This window comes from Amblyraja radiata, chromosome 19 (genome assembly GCF_010909765.2).
Source record: "Amblyraja radiata isolate CabotCenter1 chromosome 19, sAmbRad1.1.pri, whole genome shotgun sequence".
NCBI classification, from domain to species: domain Eukaryota; kingdom Metazoa; phylum Chordata; class Chondrichthyes; order Rajiformes; family Rajidae; genus Amblyraja; species Amblyraja radiata.
The window spans coordinates 22,991,815-23,014,978 of NC_045974.1; the positions used below are offsets into that span (position 1 = coordinate 22,991,815).

General features: G+C 46.2%; 1 protein-coding gene across 2 annotated transcripts in view; it reads right to left on the reverse strand.

Moving 5' to 3' along the window:
- Nucleotides 1-688: 688 nt before the first annotated feature.
- LOC116984001 (kit ligand-like) overlaps nucleotides 689-23,164 on the reverse strand; it is a 66,495-nt gene continuing 44,019 nt past the window's right edge. Inside the window, exons 6-10 of one of the 2 annotated variants that reach the window (XM_033038022.1) lie at nucleotides 15,400-15,525; nucleotides 6,087-6,235; nucleotides 5,933-5,994; nucleotides 3,976-4,053; nucleotides 689-1,572 (exon numbers count right to left, since the gene is read on the reverse strand). In XM_033038022.1, coding sequence (XP_032893913.1) covers nucleotides 3,996-4,053; nucleotides 5,933-5,994; nucleotides 6,087-6,235; nucleotides 15,400-15,525 — 395 coding nt within the window. In that variant the 3' untranslated portion in view covers nucleotides 689-1,572; nucleotides 3,976-3,995. The remainder of the gene's footprint in view (nucleotides 1,573-3,975; nucleotides 4,054-5,932; nucleotides 5,995-6,086; nucleotides 6,236-15,399; nucleotides 15,526-23,164) is intronic. The other variant, XM_033038024.1, reaches the window with a different exon arrangement.

Sequence of the window (23,164 nt, forward strand, 5' to 3'; positions counted from 1 at the left end):
GTCTTTTGACCAGAGTAGGGGAATCGAGGACCAGAGGACATAGGTTCAAGGTGAAGGGGAAAAGATTTAATAGGAATCCGAGGGGTAACTTTTTCACACAAAGGTGGTGGGTGCATGGAACAAGCTGCCAGAGGAGGTAGTTGGGGTTGGGACTATCCCATCGTTTAATAAACAGTTAGACAGGTACATGGATTGGACAAGTTTGCAGGGATATGGACCAAGTGCAGGCAAGTGGGACTAGTGTAGCTGGGACATTGTTGGCCGGTGTGGGCGAGTTGGGCTGAACGGCCTGTTTCCACACTGCATCACTCTATGACTCTATGACCACCCTGGACACTAATTTCACTCTTTCCATCGGGAAGAAGGTACAGAAGCCTGAAAACTATAATGTCCAGGTTCAGGAGCAGCTTCTTCCATACAACCATCAGGCTTTTGAACACTACAACTTCCAAATAAACTCCAAACTACATAGACTTGTGGGGCATTGTTTTTGTCTTTACACTATTATTGCTTATTTTAATATATACATATGTTTACATATCTGTTGTGCTGCTGCAAGTAATAATTTTGTTGTTCCGTTTCGGGACATTCGACAATAAAACACTCTTGACACCATTTAAAGACACCTCTGGATCAGTATCTTTACATTGTGGGATGTGATTTTGTAAATCAATGTTCCAACAATTAATTATCGTGACCCATTCATTTTATAAACATAGACTATAATATACAAAGGGAAATAACTGGTTCTTAATAGATATATCTACAGGACTGGTCAGGAAAGAGCCAGCAAATGTTCCAGGGTTATCCATTCCAGATCTTGGTGCGTTCATATGGCTTTAAAATGGTTTCCTGTTACCCTCCTGCTTAGGGTAATGTAGGAGTGAACTGTATTTCCAAGTTACCTTCATACTTCCACGTCAGCTATAATATCAGCTAGGCAGAGTTTAAGACAATCGAGCATTCAGAAAATCCAACCTAGGGCCGAATTCTTCTGACCCAGAGCAGCTCGTTCACTTGCAACCCTTCCCAATGGGACTCCACCTGCGATGTTGCCCGTACATTTAAGCTCAACGTGTATGTAATGGGTTGTGCAAAGTCCAGCACGGCCATCATGGGCCGAATGGCCTCCTTCCGCGTTGCATCATTCAAAGTGTAAAGCGTAGATCCGACATCCGCCCTGCCGCCATGTTTGGCTACAGATTGTGGTGCTGGAACCCAAAGTATTCTTTGACACCATGAAAGTGGGTGCAAGACTCTCCTTAGTTCCACCATCCGTTTCAATCTAAAGTCTTGGTTGTGATATTCGGGCTGATGGGAAGGCGCGATACGATGTAGGTTCATTGCTAGTTGTGGATGATAAGGAATGAATTCCACATGGAGAACGGGAGTGAACTCCCTTCAGCTAAGGTTGCCCGTCCAACACCTGATTTGGAGCACCTCCTGTTACCAGTGCACCAAAGGAGATGCCAGCACAACGTCACATCAGTCCTGTCCCTTGCTTCATGTCAAATGGAAATAATACAGCTGTAGAGAATATTGGACCAGTTCGGAAACCAAACAAAACTGTGCCTGGGAATTAAATGAAAGAAATGAATGATGTTACTTGGTGCAGAAGTACAATTTGTTTGAGTAAAATTGAGTCTGAAGAAAAACTCTGACCAAAAACGTCATCTATTCTTTTTCTCCAGAGATGCTGAGTTTCTCCAGCATTTTGTGTCTATGTTTGGTATAAACCAGCAGTTCCTTCCTACATTAAGTACAATTTGTTTAGTTTTTAATTTAGTTTAGTTTAAGTTTATGGATGAGGAAGTGGGATAACACAGAATTATTGCAAATGTTATCAGACATTACCTCTCCCTCATGTCTTCCAGCCTTAGAACATTCTCCCGTTTCTGATTCCCCTCACTTTGCTACTAGAACACAGGACATAAAAAACAGGACAGCACAGGTACAGGCCCTTCGGCCCACAATGTTTGTGCTGAACATGATGCCAAGTTAAACTGATCTCATCTGCCTGTACATGATCCATATCCTTCCATTCCCTGCATCCATCTAATATCCTGTTAAATGCCAGTATACACCCCCTCGAAAAAACAGAGCTCCCTATCCCTAAACCTGTCAATCATAGAGCCCAGAAACAGGCCCTTCAGCCCAGGGTAGACAGTCAGAATCTTTATCCCAGAATGATAACAACAAAATATACTAGAGGGAACAGCTTTAAGATGACACAGTGGAGCAGTGGTAGAGTTTCTGCCTTACAGTGCCAGAGACCCGCGTTCGATCCTGACCATGGGTGTAGTCTGTGTGGAGTTTGTACGTTCTCCCTGTGACCGCATCCGGGTTCTCCCGTTTACTCACGCATTCCAAAGACGTGCAGATTTGTAGGTTAATTGGCTTCTGTGCATTGTAAATTTTCCCCTAGTGTGTAGGATAGTGCTAATGTAATCGCAAGTCAGCGTGGGCTTGGAGGACCGAAGGGCCTGTTTCCATACTGCATCTCTAAAGTCTAAAGGTGAGAGGGTTAAAGTTTTAAGGAGATTTAAGGAGGATATTTTCTTTCCACACAGAGGGTGGTGAGTGCCTGGAACGTGCTGATGATTGAAGCAGATACGTTAGTGACATTGAAAAAGACTTTTGGTCAGGCATATGGATATACAGGGAATGGAGGGATATGGATTATGTTCAGGTAGATAAGTGATTGTCTTGGCATCATAGTCAGCACAGACATTGTGGGCCAAAGGGCCTAATCTTTGTGCTGTACTGTTCTCTGCTTAGTAATAGTCTTTAGATATATTCAGAACTGGAAGGCACAAAGGAAAAAAAAGTGCTGGGGTAACTCAGCAGGTCAGGCAGTATCTCTGGAGAACATGGATAGGTGATGTTTCAGGTCGGGACCCTACTTCAGACACCTTCTTTATCAGATTCAGAACACGTGTCCCAAACGGGGTGTGTGTTTGTGTGTGTGTCACTTTCTCCCTGTGACCACATGGGTTTCCTGTGGTTGCTCCGGTTTCCTCTCACATGTGCGGGTTTGTAGGTTAATTGGCCTTTGTAACTTGCCTCCTAGTATGTGTAAAGGCCCTGTCCCACTTACGTGTCCTTGGCACGCAAATTACGAGACCTCGTCGGCCCGTTGAGGCGCACGGGCATCGTGTGGCTGCGCGGTGCAAGTCCCACTGAGAAGCGCGGAGGGGTATGGAGTTGTGCGCGGTATCGCACGGCGCTCCTAAATTTTGTAGCGAACGAAATCTTCGCCCGCCACCGGCCTGTCGCGTAACTGACGGCCAAAGTGGGACAGGCCCAAGATCCTGGCGCGGCGCAACGTCTCACCTCCAACAGCAGCAGAAGCAGGCAAACGATCGCCGAGCTCGGCCTGGGGCTCACGGCCGTTGCGGTCCGGATCCGCCCCCACCACTACTCCCAGAGCGGGGCCAAGAAAATTGAAGATAGACACAAATTGCAGGAGTAACTCAGCGGGACCGGCAGCATCTCTGGAGAGAAGCAATGGGTAACGTTTCGGGTCAAGACCCTTCTTTCAGACTGAAGAAGAGTCTCGACCCGAAACATCACCCATTGCTTCTCTCCAGAGATGCTGCCGGTCCCGCTGAGTTACTCCTGCATTTTGTGTCCATCTTCAAATGACGTCACGCGCTCCAGACGGCTGTGTGGGCGCATGAAGTCGCGCGCGATCTCCGCGGGACCGTCGCGCCTAAACACGACCACGAGGTCGCGTAATTAGCGTGCCAAGGACACGTAAGTGGGACAGGGGCTAAAGGAGTGTATGAGAAAGAAAACATAGAACTAGCGTGAATGGGTGATAGATAGTTGGCCAGAACTCGTGTTCTGAAGGGCTTGTTTCCATGCATTTGATTTAAAGAATATAAAATAACTGCATTGACAAATTGTGCCATAGCATATTTCTGTGCTAGACATTGCATGTGATACAATGAAAACAAACACATAATGACATACCACATCATTGACCGATAACTTTATGTACAAGAATCTTCATTTCCAGCGATGAATTGGACTGCTTGTTCATTCTCCTCCCTGCAAGCCAGTAAATGAGGCAATAATTACTGCACGTTTCTGACCATTACTGTAAACAGCAAACACTGACACCACCGGTTTAAGCAACATCAGTAACATCTTATTGTGTTATTGGTAGCTCACATTTGGAGGAGGGGTAGGGGGGGGGGGGTCGTTGAGGAAGAGAAGGGGGGGGGGGAGATAGGGAGAGGTAGAAAGAATATAGAGGGAGATAGAGAGATTGAGAGAGAGAGAGAGATAGAGAGAGAGATAGAGATAAAAAGAGAGGGGGAGAGACGAGGGAAGGAGAGAGAAAGAAGGAGAGAGGGGAAGGGGTAGAGGGGGATGGGATAGAGGGGGATGGGGAGGGGAAGTGTTAATGTTTCGGGTCAATAATCTTCAAACATCAAAACCTTCCATATAATAGCGAAAGGCCTGGATAGGATGTGGAGAGGATGATTCCCCTAGTGGGAGAGTCTAGGACTAGAGGTCATAGCCTCAGAATTAAAGGACGTTCTTTTAGGAGGATGAGGAGGAATTTCTGGAATTCTGGTGAATCTTTGGAATTCTTTGCCACAGACAGCTGTGGAAGCCAAGCCAGTGGATATATTAAAGGCAGAGATAGATAGATAGATTCTTCATTAGTACGGGTATCAGTGGTTATGGGGAGAAGGTACGGGAATGGGGTTAGGAGAGAGACATAGATCAGCCATGATTGAATGGCGGAGTAGACTTGATGGCCGAATGACATAATTCTATTCCTATTGTTGATCCGATTTTGATTCGACACATTTAGCTGCTGAAGTCTGTGGTAAATAGGATGGCACCATGACACAGCACCAGATACCCGGGCTCAATCTCCACCTCAGGTGCTGTCTGTGGTCTGTGGACTTCTCCCAGGTGACCGTGTGGGTTTCGTCAGGGTGCTCTGGTTTCCTCCCGCATCCCAAAGAGGTGCGGGTTGGTAGGTTAATTAGCCCTTTGTAAACTGCCCCTGGTGTGCAGGGAGTGGGTGAGAAAGTGGGATAACATGGAACTAATGCAAATAAGTGATCGATGGTCAGTGTGGACTCGGTGGGCTGAAGGGCCTGTTTCTATGCTGTATCTCGAAATATGAACTAACCTAAACAGCAAAGACAGACACAATGTGCTGAAGTAACTCAGTGGGTCCGGCAGCATCTCTGGGGGAAAAGGGCGGGTGACATTTTGAGACGGGACAAGACGGACCTGAAGAAGGACTAAGTTACAGAGAAAGGTTGAATAAGTTTGGTCTTTATTCTCTGGAGCGCAGAAGGTTAAGTGGGGACTTGATAGAGGTCTTTAAAATGATGAGAGGGATAGACAGAGTTGATGTGATCAAGCTTTTCCCTTTGAGAATAGGGAAGATTCAAACAAGAGGACATGACTTCAGAATTAAGGGACAGAAGTTTAGGGGTAACATGAGGGGGAACTTCTTTACTCAGAGAGTGGTAGCGGTGTGGAATGAGCTTCCAGTGGAAGTGGTGGAGGCAGGTTCGTTGGTATCATTTAAAAATAAATTGGATAGGCATATGGATGAGAAGGGAATGGAGGGTTATGGTATGAGTGCAGGCAGGTGGGACTAAGGGAAAAAAGTTGTTCGGCACGGACTTGTAGGGCCGAGATGGCCTGTTTCCGTGCTGTAATTGTTATATGGTTATATGGTTATAAGGGTCCTGTCCCAAAACGTCACCTGCCCATGTCCTCCAGAGGTGCTGCCATGACCCGCTGAGTTGCTCCAGCACTTTGTGCCTATCTTTGGTATAAACCAGCACCTACAGTCCTTTGTTTCTATCAGCTAAACAGCAGACAGCCATGTTGACCACTGGGTCACTAACACTGGGCAGCCTGAAGGTCCCTTCAATGCCAAAGCACACCATACCTTTGCCGTTCACTCTCGATGTCTGTCTGATAACTTTGACTGGTGCTGTTTCTTCTCTGGTGCTGTGGTAGCAAGGACACAAAGGGTTAATCGGATGCACTGACTGTGGGTATTGTCAGTGAGAATTCCACATCACTCTCGATTACAGACCTACCTTCTGTAGCTGGACAATCAGGCACACGAGAATCAACATGGCGCTCACAGTGCAAGCAGTAGCGATTAATATCGTAGGTAAATAGCCCATGACTGTTTCACAATGCGGGCAACCTTCCTTGAAACGGTTTAAACCATTTTGTAGCTCCTCTGTTGAGAAATAAACAAATATCTCTTTGTCGAACTGTTGCAGAAATCCTGAATAAAATTGTGAATGCAGGAGGACAGGGCTGAGAGGAAAAAAATGATCAGCTGTGATCGAATGGTGGAGCAGACCTGATGGGCCAAATGGCCTAACAGTGCTCCCATGATTTAGTTTACTTATACAGTGTGGAGACAGGCCCTTCAGCCCACCAAGTCCGTGCCAACCAGCGATCACCCCATGCACTAGTTCTATCCCCTCACCAGGGACAACTTACAAAAACCAATTAACCTACAAACATGCAAGATAAAGTTCAGTAAAGACAAACTAACGACAACCCGAGGGTCTCCAATGAGGTAGATGGGAGGTCAGGACCTCGCTCTAGTTGATGAGAGGACGGTTCAGTTGCCTGATGATAGCTAACTCCCGAAGGTGATTTCTCCCTCCATCCCACCTCTGCTCTCCATCTCCCCAATACCCTCCATCGGTTCCAACGCTAAGGCTCAGATAGAAACAGAAACTTCACCCTGACTTCCTGAGAGCAGGACTGGGTGATGCTACACCGTCGGATGTCTGGACTGTCGGGTGAAATGGTGAATCAAAGCCTTGTATTGAATGCTTTTTTGAAGACACTGTAGCACCATTAATTGACAGGCAAAGGAGTTCTCTTTGTTGTCCCTCTCCATTATATATCCCTCAATTATCATCATAAATACTGATCAGCAAGTCAGAGAGACCTGGAGCATGGAAACAGACCCTTGGACCCAAATCGTCCATGCTAACCCATCTAAGCTAGTCCGATTTGCCTTTCGGCACATATCCCTCCAAACCTTTCCCATCCATGTGTCTTTTAAATGGTTTTATCTTACCTGCCTCAATTACCTCCTCTGGCAGTGTTCCATACCCCCACCACCCTCTCAGTGAAAATATTGCCTCTCAGGTTCCTATTAAATCTTGCCCCTCTCACCTTAAACCTGTGCCCTCTGGTTCTTGATTCCCTTACCCTGGGAATAAATCTCTGTGCATTCACCCTATCTATACCCCTCATGATTTTATGCACCTACATAAGATCATCCCTCAGCCTCGTGCGCTCCAAGGAATAAAGTCCTAGCCCGCTCAACCGCTCCTTCTACAAATCTGCCTATCAACCGCACCCCCCCCCCCCCCCCATCAATCCAATACCTGCCACGCTTTGTACTGCTCCCCCCTCTCTTCCAGCTTCCTAACCCTCCTCCACCCACCCCCTCAACTCCAATCACCCGTAATACAGAAATACAGCCCGACCCGAAACGTTGCTTAACCTCATCCTCCAGAGATGCTGCCTGACCCACTGAATTACTCCGGTAATTTTTTGCACCCATTCTTTTGACATCGTCTGATCATATCACATGAAGCTCGGATGGTGATGTTGGAGCTGAAAGGTGGCGAATCTTTGTGTGCTGGCCACAAGTGGATCTATTACAACTATCATCACAAGTTCACAAGTTATAGGAGTAGAATTAGGCCATTCGGCCCCATTGAGTCTACTCCGCCATTCAATCATGGCCGATCTCTGCCTCCTAATCCCCATTTTCCTGCCTTCTCCCCATAACCCTTGACACCCGTTCCAATCAAGAATTTGTCTATGTCTGCCTTAAAAATATCGTTCTACTCTTTAAAATCGTAGGGCTGTCAGCTGTAGATGTAACACAATATTCTGCACTCTGCTGTCTCTTCTGCTGTACTCATTTGTGGCATGAACTACTCGGAGAGCACACAATGCAAAGGTTTCCCCTGTATCTTGGCACAGGTGACAGTGATAAACTTTTACCAACACCAATTTGTGAGGAAAAACACAAAGTGTTGGAGGAACACAGCGGGTCAGACAGCATCTGTGTCTGAAGAAGGGTCCCGACCTGAAACGTCACCGATCCATGTTCTCTTGAGATGTTTTGTTTATTATTGTCACGTGTACCGAGGTACAGTGAAAAAACTTTTTGTTGCGTGCTAACCAGTCAGCAGAAAGACTATACAAGATTACAATCAAGCCATCCATTGTCCAGATACAGGATAAATGGTATAATGTTTAGTCCAAGATAAAGTTCAGTAAAACACGATGACAGCCAAGTTACTCCAGCAGTTTGTGTCTTTTTTTGTACACCAGCATCTGCAGTTCTTTACTTTGTAATCTGTGGAGGGAATGGGCAGTCTGGACCTTTCTTCAGTCTGATTGAAGGATCCCAACCTGAATTGTTGTCTGTGCAGTCCCTTCATAGATGCTGCCTGATCCACTGAGTTTAGAGTTATAGAGATACATCACGGAAATGGGCCCATTGGCCCACGGTGTCCACGCAGACCATCGATCACCCCTTCACACAAGTTCTATATTATCATCCCACTTTCTCATGCATTCCCTACAGACTAGGAGCAATTTACAGAGGCTAAATAATCTACAAACCCTCACATCTTTGGGATGTGGAAGGAAATCAGAGCACCTGGAGGAAACCCACACGGTCACAGGAGGAATGTGCAAACTCCACACAGACAGCGCCCGAGACCGGGATCGAACCAGGCAAGCAGCTGAGTTCATCCAGCACTTTGTTTTTTGCTCAAGATTCCAGCGTCAGCATAGAAACATAGAAAATAGGTGCAGGTGGAGGCCATTCGGCCCTTCGAACCAGCACCGCCATTCATTGTGATCATGGCTGATCGTCCCCAATCAATAACCCGTGCCTGCCTTCTCCCCATATCCCTTGATTCCACTAGCCCCTAGAGCTCTATCTAATTCTCTCTTAAACCCATCCAGTGACTTGGCCTCCACTGCCCTCTGTGGCAGGGAATTCCACAAATTCACAACTCTCTGGGTGAAAAAGTTTTTTTCTCACCTCAGTCTTAAATGGCCTCCCCTTTATTCTAAGACTGTGGCCCCTAGTTCTGGACTCGCCCAACATTGGGAACATTTTTCCTGCATCTAGCTTGTCCAGTCCTTTTATAATTTTATTTTGCAATTACAAGGAACAACAAACAATACCCAAGAAAGGCACAAGAAACACCAAAGAAACTCAGCGGGTCAGGCAGCATCTCGGAGGCAGAAAAAGCTGGAGTAAATTGCTGGAATAATACGACTGCCTGACCCACTGAGTTGTTCCAGCATTTTGTGTCCTTCTGCAGTCCCTTGTGTCTCCAGTTTGCTGCGTTGGAGCTTCAAGTTCAAGTTCAAGTGAGTTTATTGTCATGTGTCCCTGTATAGGACAATGAAATTCTTGCTTTGCTTGCTGTGCACGTTGCTAGAGTAACTACGATTCAGCCAAAGGTCACTGCAAAGTATCATGTGAAATGTGCTATATAAATGCAAGTCATTGTCACAACTTTCTTGTTGCTTTTCTACCAAAATGACTGACAGTCTCAATGTTTCTTTCCATTGTGCTATTAAGAGGCTTTAGTTTGGTATGTGGATATGAAGGGAAATGAGTGATATGGATCGCTTGCAGGCTGTGGAGATTAGTTCATGAGTTTATAAATCATAGGAGCAGAATTGGGCCATTCGTCCCATCGAGTGTACTCCGCCATTCAATCATGGCTGATCTATCTTTCCCTCTCAACTCCATTCTCCTGCCTTCTCCCCATAACCTTGGACGCCCGTACTAATCAAAAATCTGTTAATCCACTTTAAAAATAACCATTGACTTGGTCTCCACAGCCCTCAGTGGTAATGAATTCCACAGATTCACCATTCCTCGGGCTAAATAGATTCCTCCTCATCTCCTTACTAAAGGTACGTCCTTATGTCCTTCTAATTTCACTTGGCATCATGATCAGAATGGACATTGTGGGCCGAAGGGCCATCTCCTGTGCTGTATGTTCTAAAATGTCACCAAATTAAATGACTTCTTGCCAAAGCTCCACAATATTTAAGAATTCCGGCACAGTTCCTGGAGCCTCCAGCAGCTTTATCTGTCATATTAATAGCACACCATGGAACATAATTTATCAGATATCTTCAGACCGATCATAAAAGCAATGAACATGTCACCCTGGCCATTCCTTCATCTCCCCACTCCCGTCTGGCAGAAGATGAAGCTTGAAACAGCGCACTACCGGATTTGAATACAGCTTCTTTCCCTCTGTTACTCAGCTTCTGTATGGTCCTTCCATAAGTCAGGGTATCATCCAATTTGCCTCTATGTTATTGCCGATGTTGGACTTTATTCATGGAACTGTTGCACTACAATGCTGAGAACTATATTCTGCACTCTGCATCTTCCCCTTTACTCTATCAATTGTGCTTATGTTTGACTTGATTGTATTAATGTATTGTATTATCTGATCTGTTTGCATAGCATGGCAAACAAAGCTTTTCACTGTACCTCAGTATAAGTGACAATAATGAATCTAAACCTGTCAAGTTCCTGGCTTTCCTTATCTCTAAAACTGTCTTACTCTGCAACCTTCCACGATCTCTGTCCCTGAAGCTATTTGCTTCATCACAGGCATTGTGCCTTCAGAGTCTAGGATCTAGAGATACAGGCCTGTCAGCCCACCGAGACTGCGTTACCAGTGATCCTCGAACACTAGCACTATCCTACACACTAGGGACAATTTACAATTTTTGCTGAAGCCAATTAACCTACAAACCTGCATGTCTTTGCAGTGAGAGAGGAAACCGGAGTGCCTGGGGAAAACCCATGACCACGGGGAGAACGTACAAACTCCGTAGAGACAGTGGCCATAGTCAGGATCGAACCCGGGTCTCCGGCGCTGTAAGGCAGCAACTCTACCGCTGCGCCACACACCGTGCCATCCCAGAAGCTTGCAGCTCCTTAGCTTTTGAATTATTTCCCAGAATATCCCTGCCCCTCTCACTTTCCCTTTACTCCTTTCTAAAGTTACTTATAACCTTGCCCAAGCTTTTCATAATCTGCAAAACGGACAGAGAGTGCTGGAGTACCTCAGCGGGTCAGGCAGTATCCCTGGAGAAGATGGATAGGTGATGAGGGGCCAAGACCCTTCTTTTGTCTTGATATGTGATATGTCCTAATTGTTTCATGACATGACATTTTATTTTATAACCTTCTGTGGAGCATGGAGAGTTTTGTTACGTTAAAGACTTCTATAGATGCAAGAAAAGACTAAAATCGATGCAAAGGTCAGGATCAGAATTAAAAGAAATTTGGGATTTGAAAGCACCACTTATATTGGAACTTCCACTGTTAGTTTCCAAAGGACAAATCTCCCCGTGGAAGCAGCCTGTCAGATCCTTGCCAAAAGCTCGCACATTCGTGTGGTGGATATGTGTGCATAAATGCATCTTTAAACAGTGAATGTACCATACAATATTACTTCCAACACATTATTGTGCCGACCAACAGTTGAGAGTCGACTGCCTTCATATCAGTTTAGCGACAAAGAACTGCAGATATTGGTTTGAACCAAAGATAGACACAAAGTGCTGGAGTAACAGCGGGTCAGGCAGCATCTCTGGAGAAAAAGGACTGGTGAGGTTTCGGGTTGGGTCTGAAGAAGGTTCCCGACCCAAAATGTCACCCATCCGATTTCTCCAGAGACGCTGCCTGACCCGCTGAGTTACTCCAGCACTTCGTGTCTATCTTCAAATAAGTTTTTTTTTTTATTGTCACGGGTGCAGTGGAAAACGTTTTTGTTGCCTACTATCCAGTCAGCAGAAAGACTATATATGATTGCAATCAAGCCGTCCACAGTGTACTGATACAGGATAAAGGGAATAATGTTTAGTGCAAGATAAAGTCCGGCAATGTCCGATTAAAGAGGGTCTCCAATGGTGAAGATGGTCGGTCAGGACTGCACTCGTTGGTGAGTCAGTTGCCTGATAACATCTGGGAAGAAACTGTTCCTGAATCTGAAGGTATTTGGAGGCATCGTAGCAAGGATAAAGGCATCCTTTTTCCTCCAGAGGTGCTGCATGACCAGTTGAGTTACTCCAGCACTTTGTGTCTTTCTTCATTAGCAAGGATAAGGATATGTAGACACATCCTACAATCTATTGGAGAACAAAAACAAAACGGAACTACAGATGCTGAAATCTTGAGTAAAACACAAAGTGCTGGAGTAAGTCAATGGGTCAGGCAGCATCTGTGGGGGGAATGAACAGTGACGTTTCGGATCGGGACCCTTCCTCAGGGCATATGTGGGGAATACCTGAACCACTTTCCATTGATGCAATGAAAAATGGTGTGGTACATCTGCGGAGGTAGCAACACATTACCACCATTCAGATGGAATATGAGGAATATGGTTTGGGCTATAAGGTAAGACAAGCAGCTAAATGCTCGGCTTTCCCCAAGAGGTTATAAGCCAGAAGCCAAAGATTTGCAAAGCTTGCATACCGAGGAGATCAGAAACAGACTGAGCGACGTGGTGCCAGGAATGTGGGAAAAAAAAAATCACATGGCAGGAAATGGGAACCTGATGTCCCAGATGAGGTTACTAATGCAAGTTGACTATCACAACGAACAAGGCATCTTCTGAAGCATAACGAGAATATTAAGAACGCTCTTTGAACGTCGGTGGTTTGCAGTGCCGACTGTTTTGTTTAGTTTGGAGACGCAGCATAGAGAAAGGCCCATTAGCCCACCCAGCCCACGCTGACCATCGATCGCCCGCACACTAATTCTATGTTATTGCACTTTCTCATCCTACACACCAGGGGATATTTACAGCAGCCAGTCAACCTCCAAACCTGCACGTCTTTGGGATGTTCAAGTGTTTGCCAGACGTTCAGACGCTCGAGAGCCAGCCACTTGCCTGTTCAGCTGCAAGTCAACCAGGTGTTGGGTTGTGGTGGCACTGGGGTTGTAGTTTTAGTTTTAGAGATACAGTGCGACCCACCGAGTCCCGAGGAAAAGAACAATGAAATGTTTCCAGTGGTGCCTTGAGTAACAGCGCTAAAAAGGCATCGACTTATTACTGTGGAACCCAGACCGTCATAGCAAAGACCGACAAGTCAGACTGAAAACACCCGCCGCAGAATTTTGAGTAGTTTAGTTTAGTTTATTGTCACATGTAGCGAGGTACAGTGAAAAGCTACATTGAACCTTGTGTATGGAACTGGTGCAGAACCATGCTGAGAACTATATTCTGCACGCTGCATCTTCCCCATTGCTCTACTTATTGTAGTTCTTTAGTTAGTGTAGTTTATTGCCACAGTGGAAAGCTTTGTGTAGCGTGCTATCCAGTCAGTGGAAAGGCTATACATGATTATAATCAAGTCGACCACAGTGTACAGATACAGGATGAAGGGAATAGCGTTTAGTGCAACGATAAAGTCCAGTAAAGTCAGACTAGAGATAGTATGAGGAACTCCAGCGAGGTAGATGGTATGTAGAGTATTGGAGACAATCCAGAAAAGGGAAGTGAGAGGAGACTATTTTATGATTTGAAAGGAAGAAATAGGAAACATTTAGTGTCTACAGGAAGTCAGAGAGGAAGCCAGGGCCCAAATTAGAATGAAAGTAGAGGAACAGAGATGGAGAGCCTTCAGAAGTCAAAGTTGAAGATGCTGTGCATGGGTGTAAAGTATCGAATAATGTAGCAAATACAACGTATAATGAAAGTGGTCGACGTGCCCGATTGCCTGCTCACAGTCATATCGAAGCAATGGTCAAGAAAGCACACCAACGCCTCTACGTCCTTAGAAGGCTCAGGAAGTTCTGCACATCCCCAACAACCCTCACCAACTTCTACAGATGTGCTGTAGAAACCATTTTATCGGGATCCATCACAGCCTGGTTTGGGAACAGCTCCATCTAAGACCGCAACAAATTGCAGAAAGTTGTGGACGTAGCCCAGACCATCACACAAACCAACCTCCCTTCCATTGTCTCCAACGACATTTCACACTGCCTCGGCAAGGCCACCAACATAATCAAGGACCAGTCTCACCCCGGTCATTCCCTCTTCTCCCCTCTGGCAAGAGGCACAGAAGTGTGAAAAAGCACACCTCCAGATGCAGGGACAGTTTCTTCCCAGCTAGTTATCAGGCAACTGAACCACCCTATCACCAACTAGAGAGCGGCTGACCTCCCATCCGATCTTTAATCGGATTTTACTGGACTTTATCTTGCACTAAATGTTATACCCTGTATCATGTGTCTGTACACTGTGGACGGACTGATTGTAATCATGTATAGTCTTTTTGCTATATCAATAGCAAATATAGCGCGAAATATAACATGGAACATAGATTATTTTCACTGTACCTTGCTACACGTGACAACATTAAACTAAACGGCATAGTGGGCGGTGGTAGAGTTGCGGCCTTAAGGGCCTGTCCCACGAGCATGCGACCTGCATGCGGCAAGCGCGACCAAACCGGAAGCGGGGGCCGCGCGGGGACCACGCGGAGGTCGAGTGATCCCCGTACAGGGCCGGTCCCACAAGCATGCGCCTGCATGCGGCGAGCGCGACCAAACCGGAAGTGGGGGCCGCGCGGAGGTCGAGTGAGTGACATGAAGTTCGAGCGAAGTCCGCGCGTGACGTACGGCGTCAAGACGCTGCGTACGGCGTCGAAGCGGCTGCGGGCCGGCAGGCCGTTGCCGAGCGGAATTTTTGAACACGCTCAGGTTTTAGGAGGCCCGCGCAATGTCGGAACCATCTCCGCACAACTCCATACGGCTCTGGCGATCGAAGTGGGACTGGCCCCGCGAGGCCGTACGGCTCAAGCGACCACGTTAGGTCGCGCTTGCCGCATGGAGTCGCATGCTCGTGGGACCGGCCCTTTACACTGCCAGAGACTCGGGTTTAATCCTGACGGAGTTTTTACATTCTCCCCGTGACTGCGTAAATTTTCCCCGGGTGCTCTAGTTTCCTTTTACACTCCAAAGACATACAGGATTGTAGGTTAATTGGCTTTGGTTAAAAAAAATAGTAAATTGTCCTTACTGTATAGGATAAATCTAGTGTATGGGGGATAGCTGGTCGGCGCAGACCTGATGAGCCAAAGGGCTTGTTACTGTGCTGTATCCCTGAACTAAACTGGACTAAATTAAACTAAACCAAACTGAACTAAAATAGAATAAACTTAACTACACTAAACTAAACTGAAGTGAACTGAACTCAACTTAACTGAGCTAAACTAAATTAAATTGAACTAATCTGATCTGGCCTGATCTGAACTAAACTACATGTTGCCTTGTGCAGTGCTTTAGTAAATACTTACTGGCTCTGAGAGAGTGTCTTTTAGCACGGACCAGTCTACCAAGCTCCGGTAGTGTGCGTTCACATCTAGGCACACAGGTTTTATTTGTCTGCTCCAGAGTATGTGAGGTAGAGTTGGAGCCACGCCCTGGGTAGAAAAGGTTGGGGTGCTGTCAGTGTGTTACATGAAAGAAAGACGCCTAGCAAACTATGTGACTCTTCATGCCCTGCAACTTACATGGTGTCCATAGAAAGAGGCAATCGGCCCACATGGCTAATGCTTTCATTTAGGCTCCTTCATCCAATTCTTAGAACATAGAACCATACAGCACAGTTTCTTCCCAGCTGTTATCAGTCAACTGAACCATCCTATCACCAACTAGAGAGCGGTCCTGACCTACCATCTACCTCATTGGCCGACCCTCGGACTATCTTTAACCAGACTTTATCTTACACTAAACATTCCCTTTATCCTGTATCTGTACACTGTGGACGACTTGATTGTAATCATGTATAGCCTTTCCGCTGACTGGATAGCACGCAACATCAAACTCGGGTCTCTGGCGCTGTAAGGCAGCAACTCTACCGCAGCGTCGTTGTGACGCCCCAAGATCTCCATGATCTCGTGACTAAATATTGAAACACATACTCTATGCTGTTTCAGCATATTGTTTGATTTATACTTGATTGCAAGAAGCATTTAAACGTTGGTCCACAAATCCACTGATTAGATCACACGCACACACCAGTGTATCGGGTGTCTTGGGAGGAATGAGTGTCAAGGGTTATGGGGAGAAGGCAGGAGAATGGGATAGGAGGCAGATATCAGCAATGATTGAATAGCGCAGTAGACTCAATGGGCCGAATGGCCCAATTCTACTCCTATAACTTGTGAGCTTGTATCCAAATAGCACATTAAGCCAAAAGACCTTTGAAAGGATGGGACAGATCAGTTCTTTGCTTAACACTGGAAGCCGTTTTCAATGCAGGGAAAGGCCAGCTTTCTTGCTAAACACTTCCCAACAACAACGCACTGGAGTCCAATCATTGAGATGGCATCAACTCAATCATTATCACATTCCAGAGATGGTGAGGTTACACATTAATTTTTACATTCATCTTTGATATTCATTCATATTCTTGATTTGCTATGTTAAGCGCAGATTTAGCAATTGTTATTGCTATGTTTATAACAGTAAGATATTAATGTCATAAACAGCACGATAAGCCTTAATAATAATAATAATAAATTTTATTTATGGGCGCCTTTCAAGAGTCTCAAGTACACCTTACAAAAATTTAGCAAGTAGAGGAAAAACATGTAAGCGGAATGAAATAAATAGTAGAGACATGACTAGTACACAAATTAAAGACAGAAATTCAGTTCAAAACACAATATGAAGCAATTCAAGCACAGATGAAAAGGGAGGGGGACGTGGGGCTAAGGATAGGCAGAGGTGAAGAGATGGGTCTTGAGGCGGGACTGGAAGATGGTGAGGGACACGGAATTGCGGATCAGTTGGGGGAGGGAGTTCCAGAGCATGGGAGCTGCCCTGGAGAAGGCTCTGTCCCCAAAACTGCAGAGGTTGGACTTGAGGATGGAGAGGAGACCGGCTGATGTGGATCTGAGGGACCGTGAGGGTTGGTAGGGGGAGAGGAGGTCAGTGAGATATGGGGGGGCCAGATGGTGGAGGGCTTTGTAGGTGAGGACCAGGATTTTGTAGGTGATCCGGTGGGAGATGGGAAGCCAGTGAAGTTGTTTGAGGAGTGATGTGATGCCAGGATTTGGTGTGGGTGATGAGTCGGGCGGCTGCGTTCTGGACCAGTTGGAGTCGGTTGATGTAGGTGGAGCTGATGCCAAGGAGAAGTGAGTTGCAATAGTCCAGTCGGGAGGAGATGAAGGCATGGATGAGTCTTTCAGCAGCGGGAGGTGTGAGAGAGGGTCTGATTTTGGCGATGTTGCGGAGGTGAAAGAAGGAGGTTTTAATGACATGGCGGATGTGAGGCTCAAGGGAGAGGGTGGAATCAAAGATCACGCCAAGGTTGCGGGCCTGGGGAGATGGGGAGACAGTGGTGCCGTCGATGGTGAGAGTGGGGTTATTGATTTTGCTGAGTGTGGATTTGGAGCCTATGAGGAGGAATTCTGTTTTATCGCTGTTGAGTTTGAGGAAGTTATGTTGCATCCAGGTTTTTATAGATGACAAACAGGACTCTTCATGCCCTGCAACTTACATGGTGTCCATAGAAAGAGGCAATCGGCCCACATGGCTAATGCTTTCATTTAGGCTCCTTCATCCAATTCTTAGAACATAGAACCATACAGCACAGATGGGAGAGGGGGGGGGGTTGTGAGGGGATTTGGTGCCGAGGTAGATCTGGGTGTCATCGGCGTAACAGTGGAAGTCCAGGTTGAAGTGACGGAGTATCTGACCAAGGGGGAGGATGTAGATGATGAAGAGGAGGGGGCCGAGTACGGAGCCTTGGGGAACGCCTTGAGTGACTGTGGCTGTAGCAGAGGTGTAGTTGTGGAGAGAGATGAAGTGGGATCTGTTGGAAAGGTAGGAACGGAGCCAGCTGAGTGCAGAGCCTTCAATGCCGAGGTCTTTGAGTCTGGTGAACAGGATGTTATGGTTCACTGTATCGAAGGCTGCGCTCAGGTCGAGGAGGATGAGGATGTTGAGGGAACCAGTGTCAGCAGAGGTGAGGAGGTCGTTGAGGGCTTTGAGGAGAGCAGTTTCTGTGCTATGGAGGGGGCGAAATCCAGATTGGAGGGGTTCAAATAAGTTATACGCAAGGAGGTGGGAATGAAGTTGTGACGCAACGATACGCTCCAGGGTTTTTGAAAGAAAGGGGAGGTTTGAGATTGGGCGGTTCAATTACCCCAGTTGATTACCCCAGTTGAGTGGAATGTTAAGGTCTTGCAACACTTCCTCCCACTCCGGGTCATTCCATCTTTCATTGATACCATCCTGGAGGGAATGAGGCCATTCAGCCCTTTACGCATGTGCTAGCCTCTTGTCAAAGCCGCTCAATCTCTAGTTCTCCACACCCTCCTACATGCCCATATTTTCTATGCGATCCCTGGCACTCATATTTCTTTAGGTAATGAGTTCCAGAATATAGCAATTCAGACAGCACAGTGGCGCAGTGGTGGAGTTGCTGCCTTACAGAGCCGGAAGACCCAGTTTCGATCCTGACTACGGGTGTTGCCTGTGCAGAGTTTGTACATTCTCCCTGTGACCCTGTGGGTTTTCTCCGGGTGCTCCGGTTTCGTCCCACATCCAAAGACGTACAGGTCTGTAGGTTAATTGGCTTCTGTAAAATTGTAAATTGTTCCTAGTGTGTGCGCAATAGTGTTAATGCACAGGGTGATCGCTGGTCGGCGCGGGCTCGGTGGGCTGAAGGCCCGGTTTCGGCGCTGTATATTCCAAAAACTCTGAACAATCTTGTGTGGGAAACAAAAAAATCTCCTAATTTCCCTTCCAATCTTTGAGCAATTATGGTAAGAACTGCTTTAAAAGACCACCCCATGGGAATTTCTAAAAGCGGCTTAAAAGAGAGGGATTTCCAACGCAAAAGCGTTTGCCAAGTATGATTTGATGTTTATTTTTCATGTTTGCTTTTATTTTACTGAGCTTAATTGAGTCAGTTGGATGCAAAGTATTTTAGTAATAGAATGGCTTATTTCAAAACTTGAAGTTCCTCACTTTTGAACTAAAGCCCACTGTGGAAAAAATGTGGAAAGAAAGAACTGCAGATGCTGGTTTACAAATAAAAGACACAAAGTCCTGGAGCAACTCAATGGGTCAGTCAGTGCCTGTGGAAGGAATGGGCAGATGACATTTGCCCCACCTGTATTTGCAACCATTCCCCACTTTCCCCTTTCCTTCACCCCTTTCCATCTATATTCCTTCCTCTGGCTTCACATTCCACGTCTCTTCTATCCTTATCTTACGATTTTTATCTTTTCATCTCTGGTCTTTGTCCAGTCACCTGTTGATCAACCCCCCCCTCACCTGTATCCACCTGTCACTTGTCAATCTTTGTCCTGCCACCCACCTCTCTTCTAGCTTTCTCCCCCCTACTATCAGTCAGAAGAAGGGTCCCAACCCGAAATGTCACCAATCCATGCTCTCCCAAGATGCTGCCTGACCTGGCTGAATTACTCCAGCACTTTGTCTCTTTTGTTTTGTAAACCAGCATCTGCAGTTCCTTGTTTATACATTTTGCCCTGGTAACCTTCAGTTTAATAATGAAATATAACAAGCATTGAAATAAGCCATTCAGTTACTAAAATACTTTATATCAAACTGGCACAATAACCTCTTAAAACCTCTAGCACCTCTTAAAAAGTCATTTTGTTTTCCGATCATATGACGCATATGTCTATAAATCAGGTACACCTGTACCTTTTCATAAGTAATAAAAACATTAGCTAAACATATTTTAAATGGAAGGAAGGTCTGCTCTGATATCAACAAAGGAAGAGTCACCTGTTCATATGACAGGAGAGATTACTGATCGAATCACATACAAAATACGACTGCAGTTTAGGCCATCACAGTTGCTCCAGAGACCCGGGTTCAATCCTGACTACGGGTGCTGTCTGTACAGAGTTTGTCCGTTCTCCCTGTGACCTGCTTGGGTTTACTCCAAGTATTCCGGTTTCCTCCCACACATCAAAGACGTACAGGTTTGTAGGTTAATTGGCTTCTGTAAATTGTAAATTGTCCGTAGTGTGTAGGAACAATTCTATACACTGACAGCATCTCTGGAGAACATGGTTGTGACATTTCAGGTTCAGATCCTCAGGCTTCTGGCCACCGATTCACTGGCCAGATGAAACAGTTTCTCCCTTTCGTAACTGTAAATTCCTGCCCCTAGTCTGCTGTCTTGTTTCTTTGATCTCTACGATGAACCTCTGCCTCTGACGTTGTCTACATGATGCCCCTCTGTTCTCCATCCACGACAACCACTTTCCCAACATGAGGTGTGAGGAAGCAAACACAATATCTCAATGGAGACCCAAACTAAGATTGGCAAAGATATCCGCACATACAAACTAATATGTGGCAACTGAAAGCAACTATTTGTACCAAAGATGACTGAATACAAATAAACCAGAGGACACAAAGTGCTGAAGTAACTCAGAGGGTCAGGCAGCATCTTTGGAGAACATTGGTCGGTGAGTTTTTGGGTCCGGGCACCTCTTCAGACTGATTGTGGTGGGGTGGGGGAGGAAGGAAGGTGGGAGAGAGGAGGAGCAGCACAACCTGTGTCAGGCAATAGGGGGCACAGGCGATGAGGGCGTTTCAGTCTGAAGAAGGGTCGCGGCCTATTCCTTTTCTCCAGAGACGCTGTCTGACCCGCTGAGTTGCTCCAGCTTTTTGTGTCTATCGAGGAATTTTGAGAGACAGGTGGTTGGAAGATTTGGCATGTCCATGAGGAATCTCTTGAAGTCCGAGTGACGTGTTATAGAGAATAGCAACATTTCTACCTTGACCACCTGAACCTGCAGAGAGTGATGAGCACAGCCCAGGCTGTCACAGGCTTGACACGTCCTTCCATTTTCACGTTGCGTCAAGTTGCACCAGGAAGGCTGGAAGTATTATCAAAGATCACTGCTACTCTGCCCATTCCTTGCACTCTCATCTACGTTCCAGGAGAAGATACAGGAGGTTGAAAGCCCAGACATTCAGAGTTATGAACATTTTACCCAGAGCAGGCGAATCAAGAACCAGAGGACATAGGTTTAAGGTGTTATGCCCCTGTCCCACTTAGGAAACCTGAACGGAAACCTCTGGAGACTTTGCGCCCTACCCAAGGTTTCCGTGCGGTTCCCGGAGGTTGCAGGTGGTTGCCGGAGGTTGCAGGTAGTGGAAGCAGGTAGGGAGACTGACAAAAACCTCCGGCAACCGCATGGAAGCCTTGGGTGGGGCGCAAAGTCTCCAGAGGTTTCCGTTCAGGTTTCCTAAGTGGGACAGGGGCATAAGGGGAAAGATTTAATAGGAACCTGAGGGGAAACTTTTTCACACAGAGGGTGGTGGGTGTCTGGAACATGGTAGTAACTCAGTACAAGACTAACTCAGCGGGTCAGGCAGCATCTCTGGAGAATAAGGATAGGTGATGTTTCGGGTCAGGACCCTTCTTCAGACTGGGCCCCAGCTGTGCCTGCCATTTTGTTGGTTGCGTCAAACAGTCCATATTCCAGGCATACACTGGCCCTATCCCCCAACTCTTTCTCTTGGTCAGCATGGATGAGTTGGGCCGAAGGGCCTGTTTCTACGTTGCGTGACTCATTGACTGTTTCTACCTTACTGCTATCAGACTCCTGAGCCAAAGACCTCTTTCACACCCCTTCCCAGAGGTCCTGCCATATACTCTAAACTCGACCTCATTTGATTACTTTTTCAATGTGCTTTATTATTATTTTTTGCACTCTCAGTTTGCACCGTTCTGATGTTCTTGCATCATTGAACTTTGTTGAATTTATTGTTTAGTCCGTGAGCTTCATGCAAACTGGGAATTTTATCATACCTTGGTGTGTACAAACTAATAATCAAATCCGATTCGGAATCAGATATGATCAGTGAATGAAAGGTCTACCCCCTTTAATCATCTGTCCCTTTCTCCTTTCCCCGAGGGACGAGTCAACTGATCGAGTAAGCTGTGGGAGGTCAGGAATGAAAGAATTTGAACTTTGTTTAGTACTTGACGTTCACCATTAATCATCTGGACTTTGACCCTTGCAAGACTTTTAAAATCAATCAGCATTTTGGTCCCTTTTTTAACTGGATTTTATGACTCTCTTAAAGATGCCCATTGCATTTGGAATCTGCTACAGATTAGGCACTTTCTCATGGGTTTTAGACTTTAAACTTTAGAGATACAGAGCAGAAACGGGCCCTTCAGCCCACTGAGTCCATGCTGACCAGCGACCATGCCGTGCTCTAACACTATCCTACACACTAGTAACAATGTTAAAATGTTACCAAAGCCTATTAACCTACAAACCTGCACGCCTTTGGAGTGTAAGAGGAAACCGGAGCACTCGGGGAAAAATTACGCAGTCACAGGGAGAACACACGCGCACACAGACAGGGATCGAACTCGGGTCTCTGACAATATCAGGCAGCAACTCTACCGCTGTGCCACTGTGCCACCTCATCTTTACCATCAATCCAAGAGGCAGCTCCCAGCTTGGCATCTCATCCAAGAGAATACTGTATCACCCACAGTCCAGCACTCCATTAGCAGAGCACTGGGAATGTTGACTTCTTGTCGCCTTTTCAATTGTTTATCTGAATCATTCTATATTTAGTTTGGCATTAAACACTTCACTCTCTGGATTAAGCAATTCGCTGGCAATATTAAAAGAAACTCTTCTGGGAACAAAATAGACAATTTATCAAAGAATCCCTTCTGTTCTCCCACTCTTGTATATTAAGGGTGCCAGGGGTCATGGGGAGAAGACAGCAGAATGGGGTTGAGAGGGAGAGATAGATCAGCCACCATTGACTGGCAGAGTAGACTCGCTGGGCCTAGTGAACTGTTTCTGCTCCCAGAACATATCATCTCAGGTTGGAAGACAAGCATCACAGAAGATGGGTGATGAGGTATCTCATGGGGGGGGGGGGGGGGCACTTTATTGGCACAGCGGTTTTGTGCTTGGAACGCTCCATTGCACCTTTTTGAAGCCTGTTTTAATTAGTTGAACGGGTGACAATAAAGAACAGTAAACTGGTGGTGAACTCCCACGGTAGTGATGGCTGGCTCGAAGCCACGAA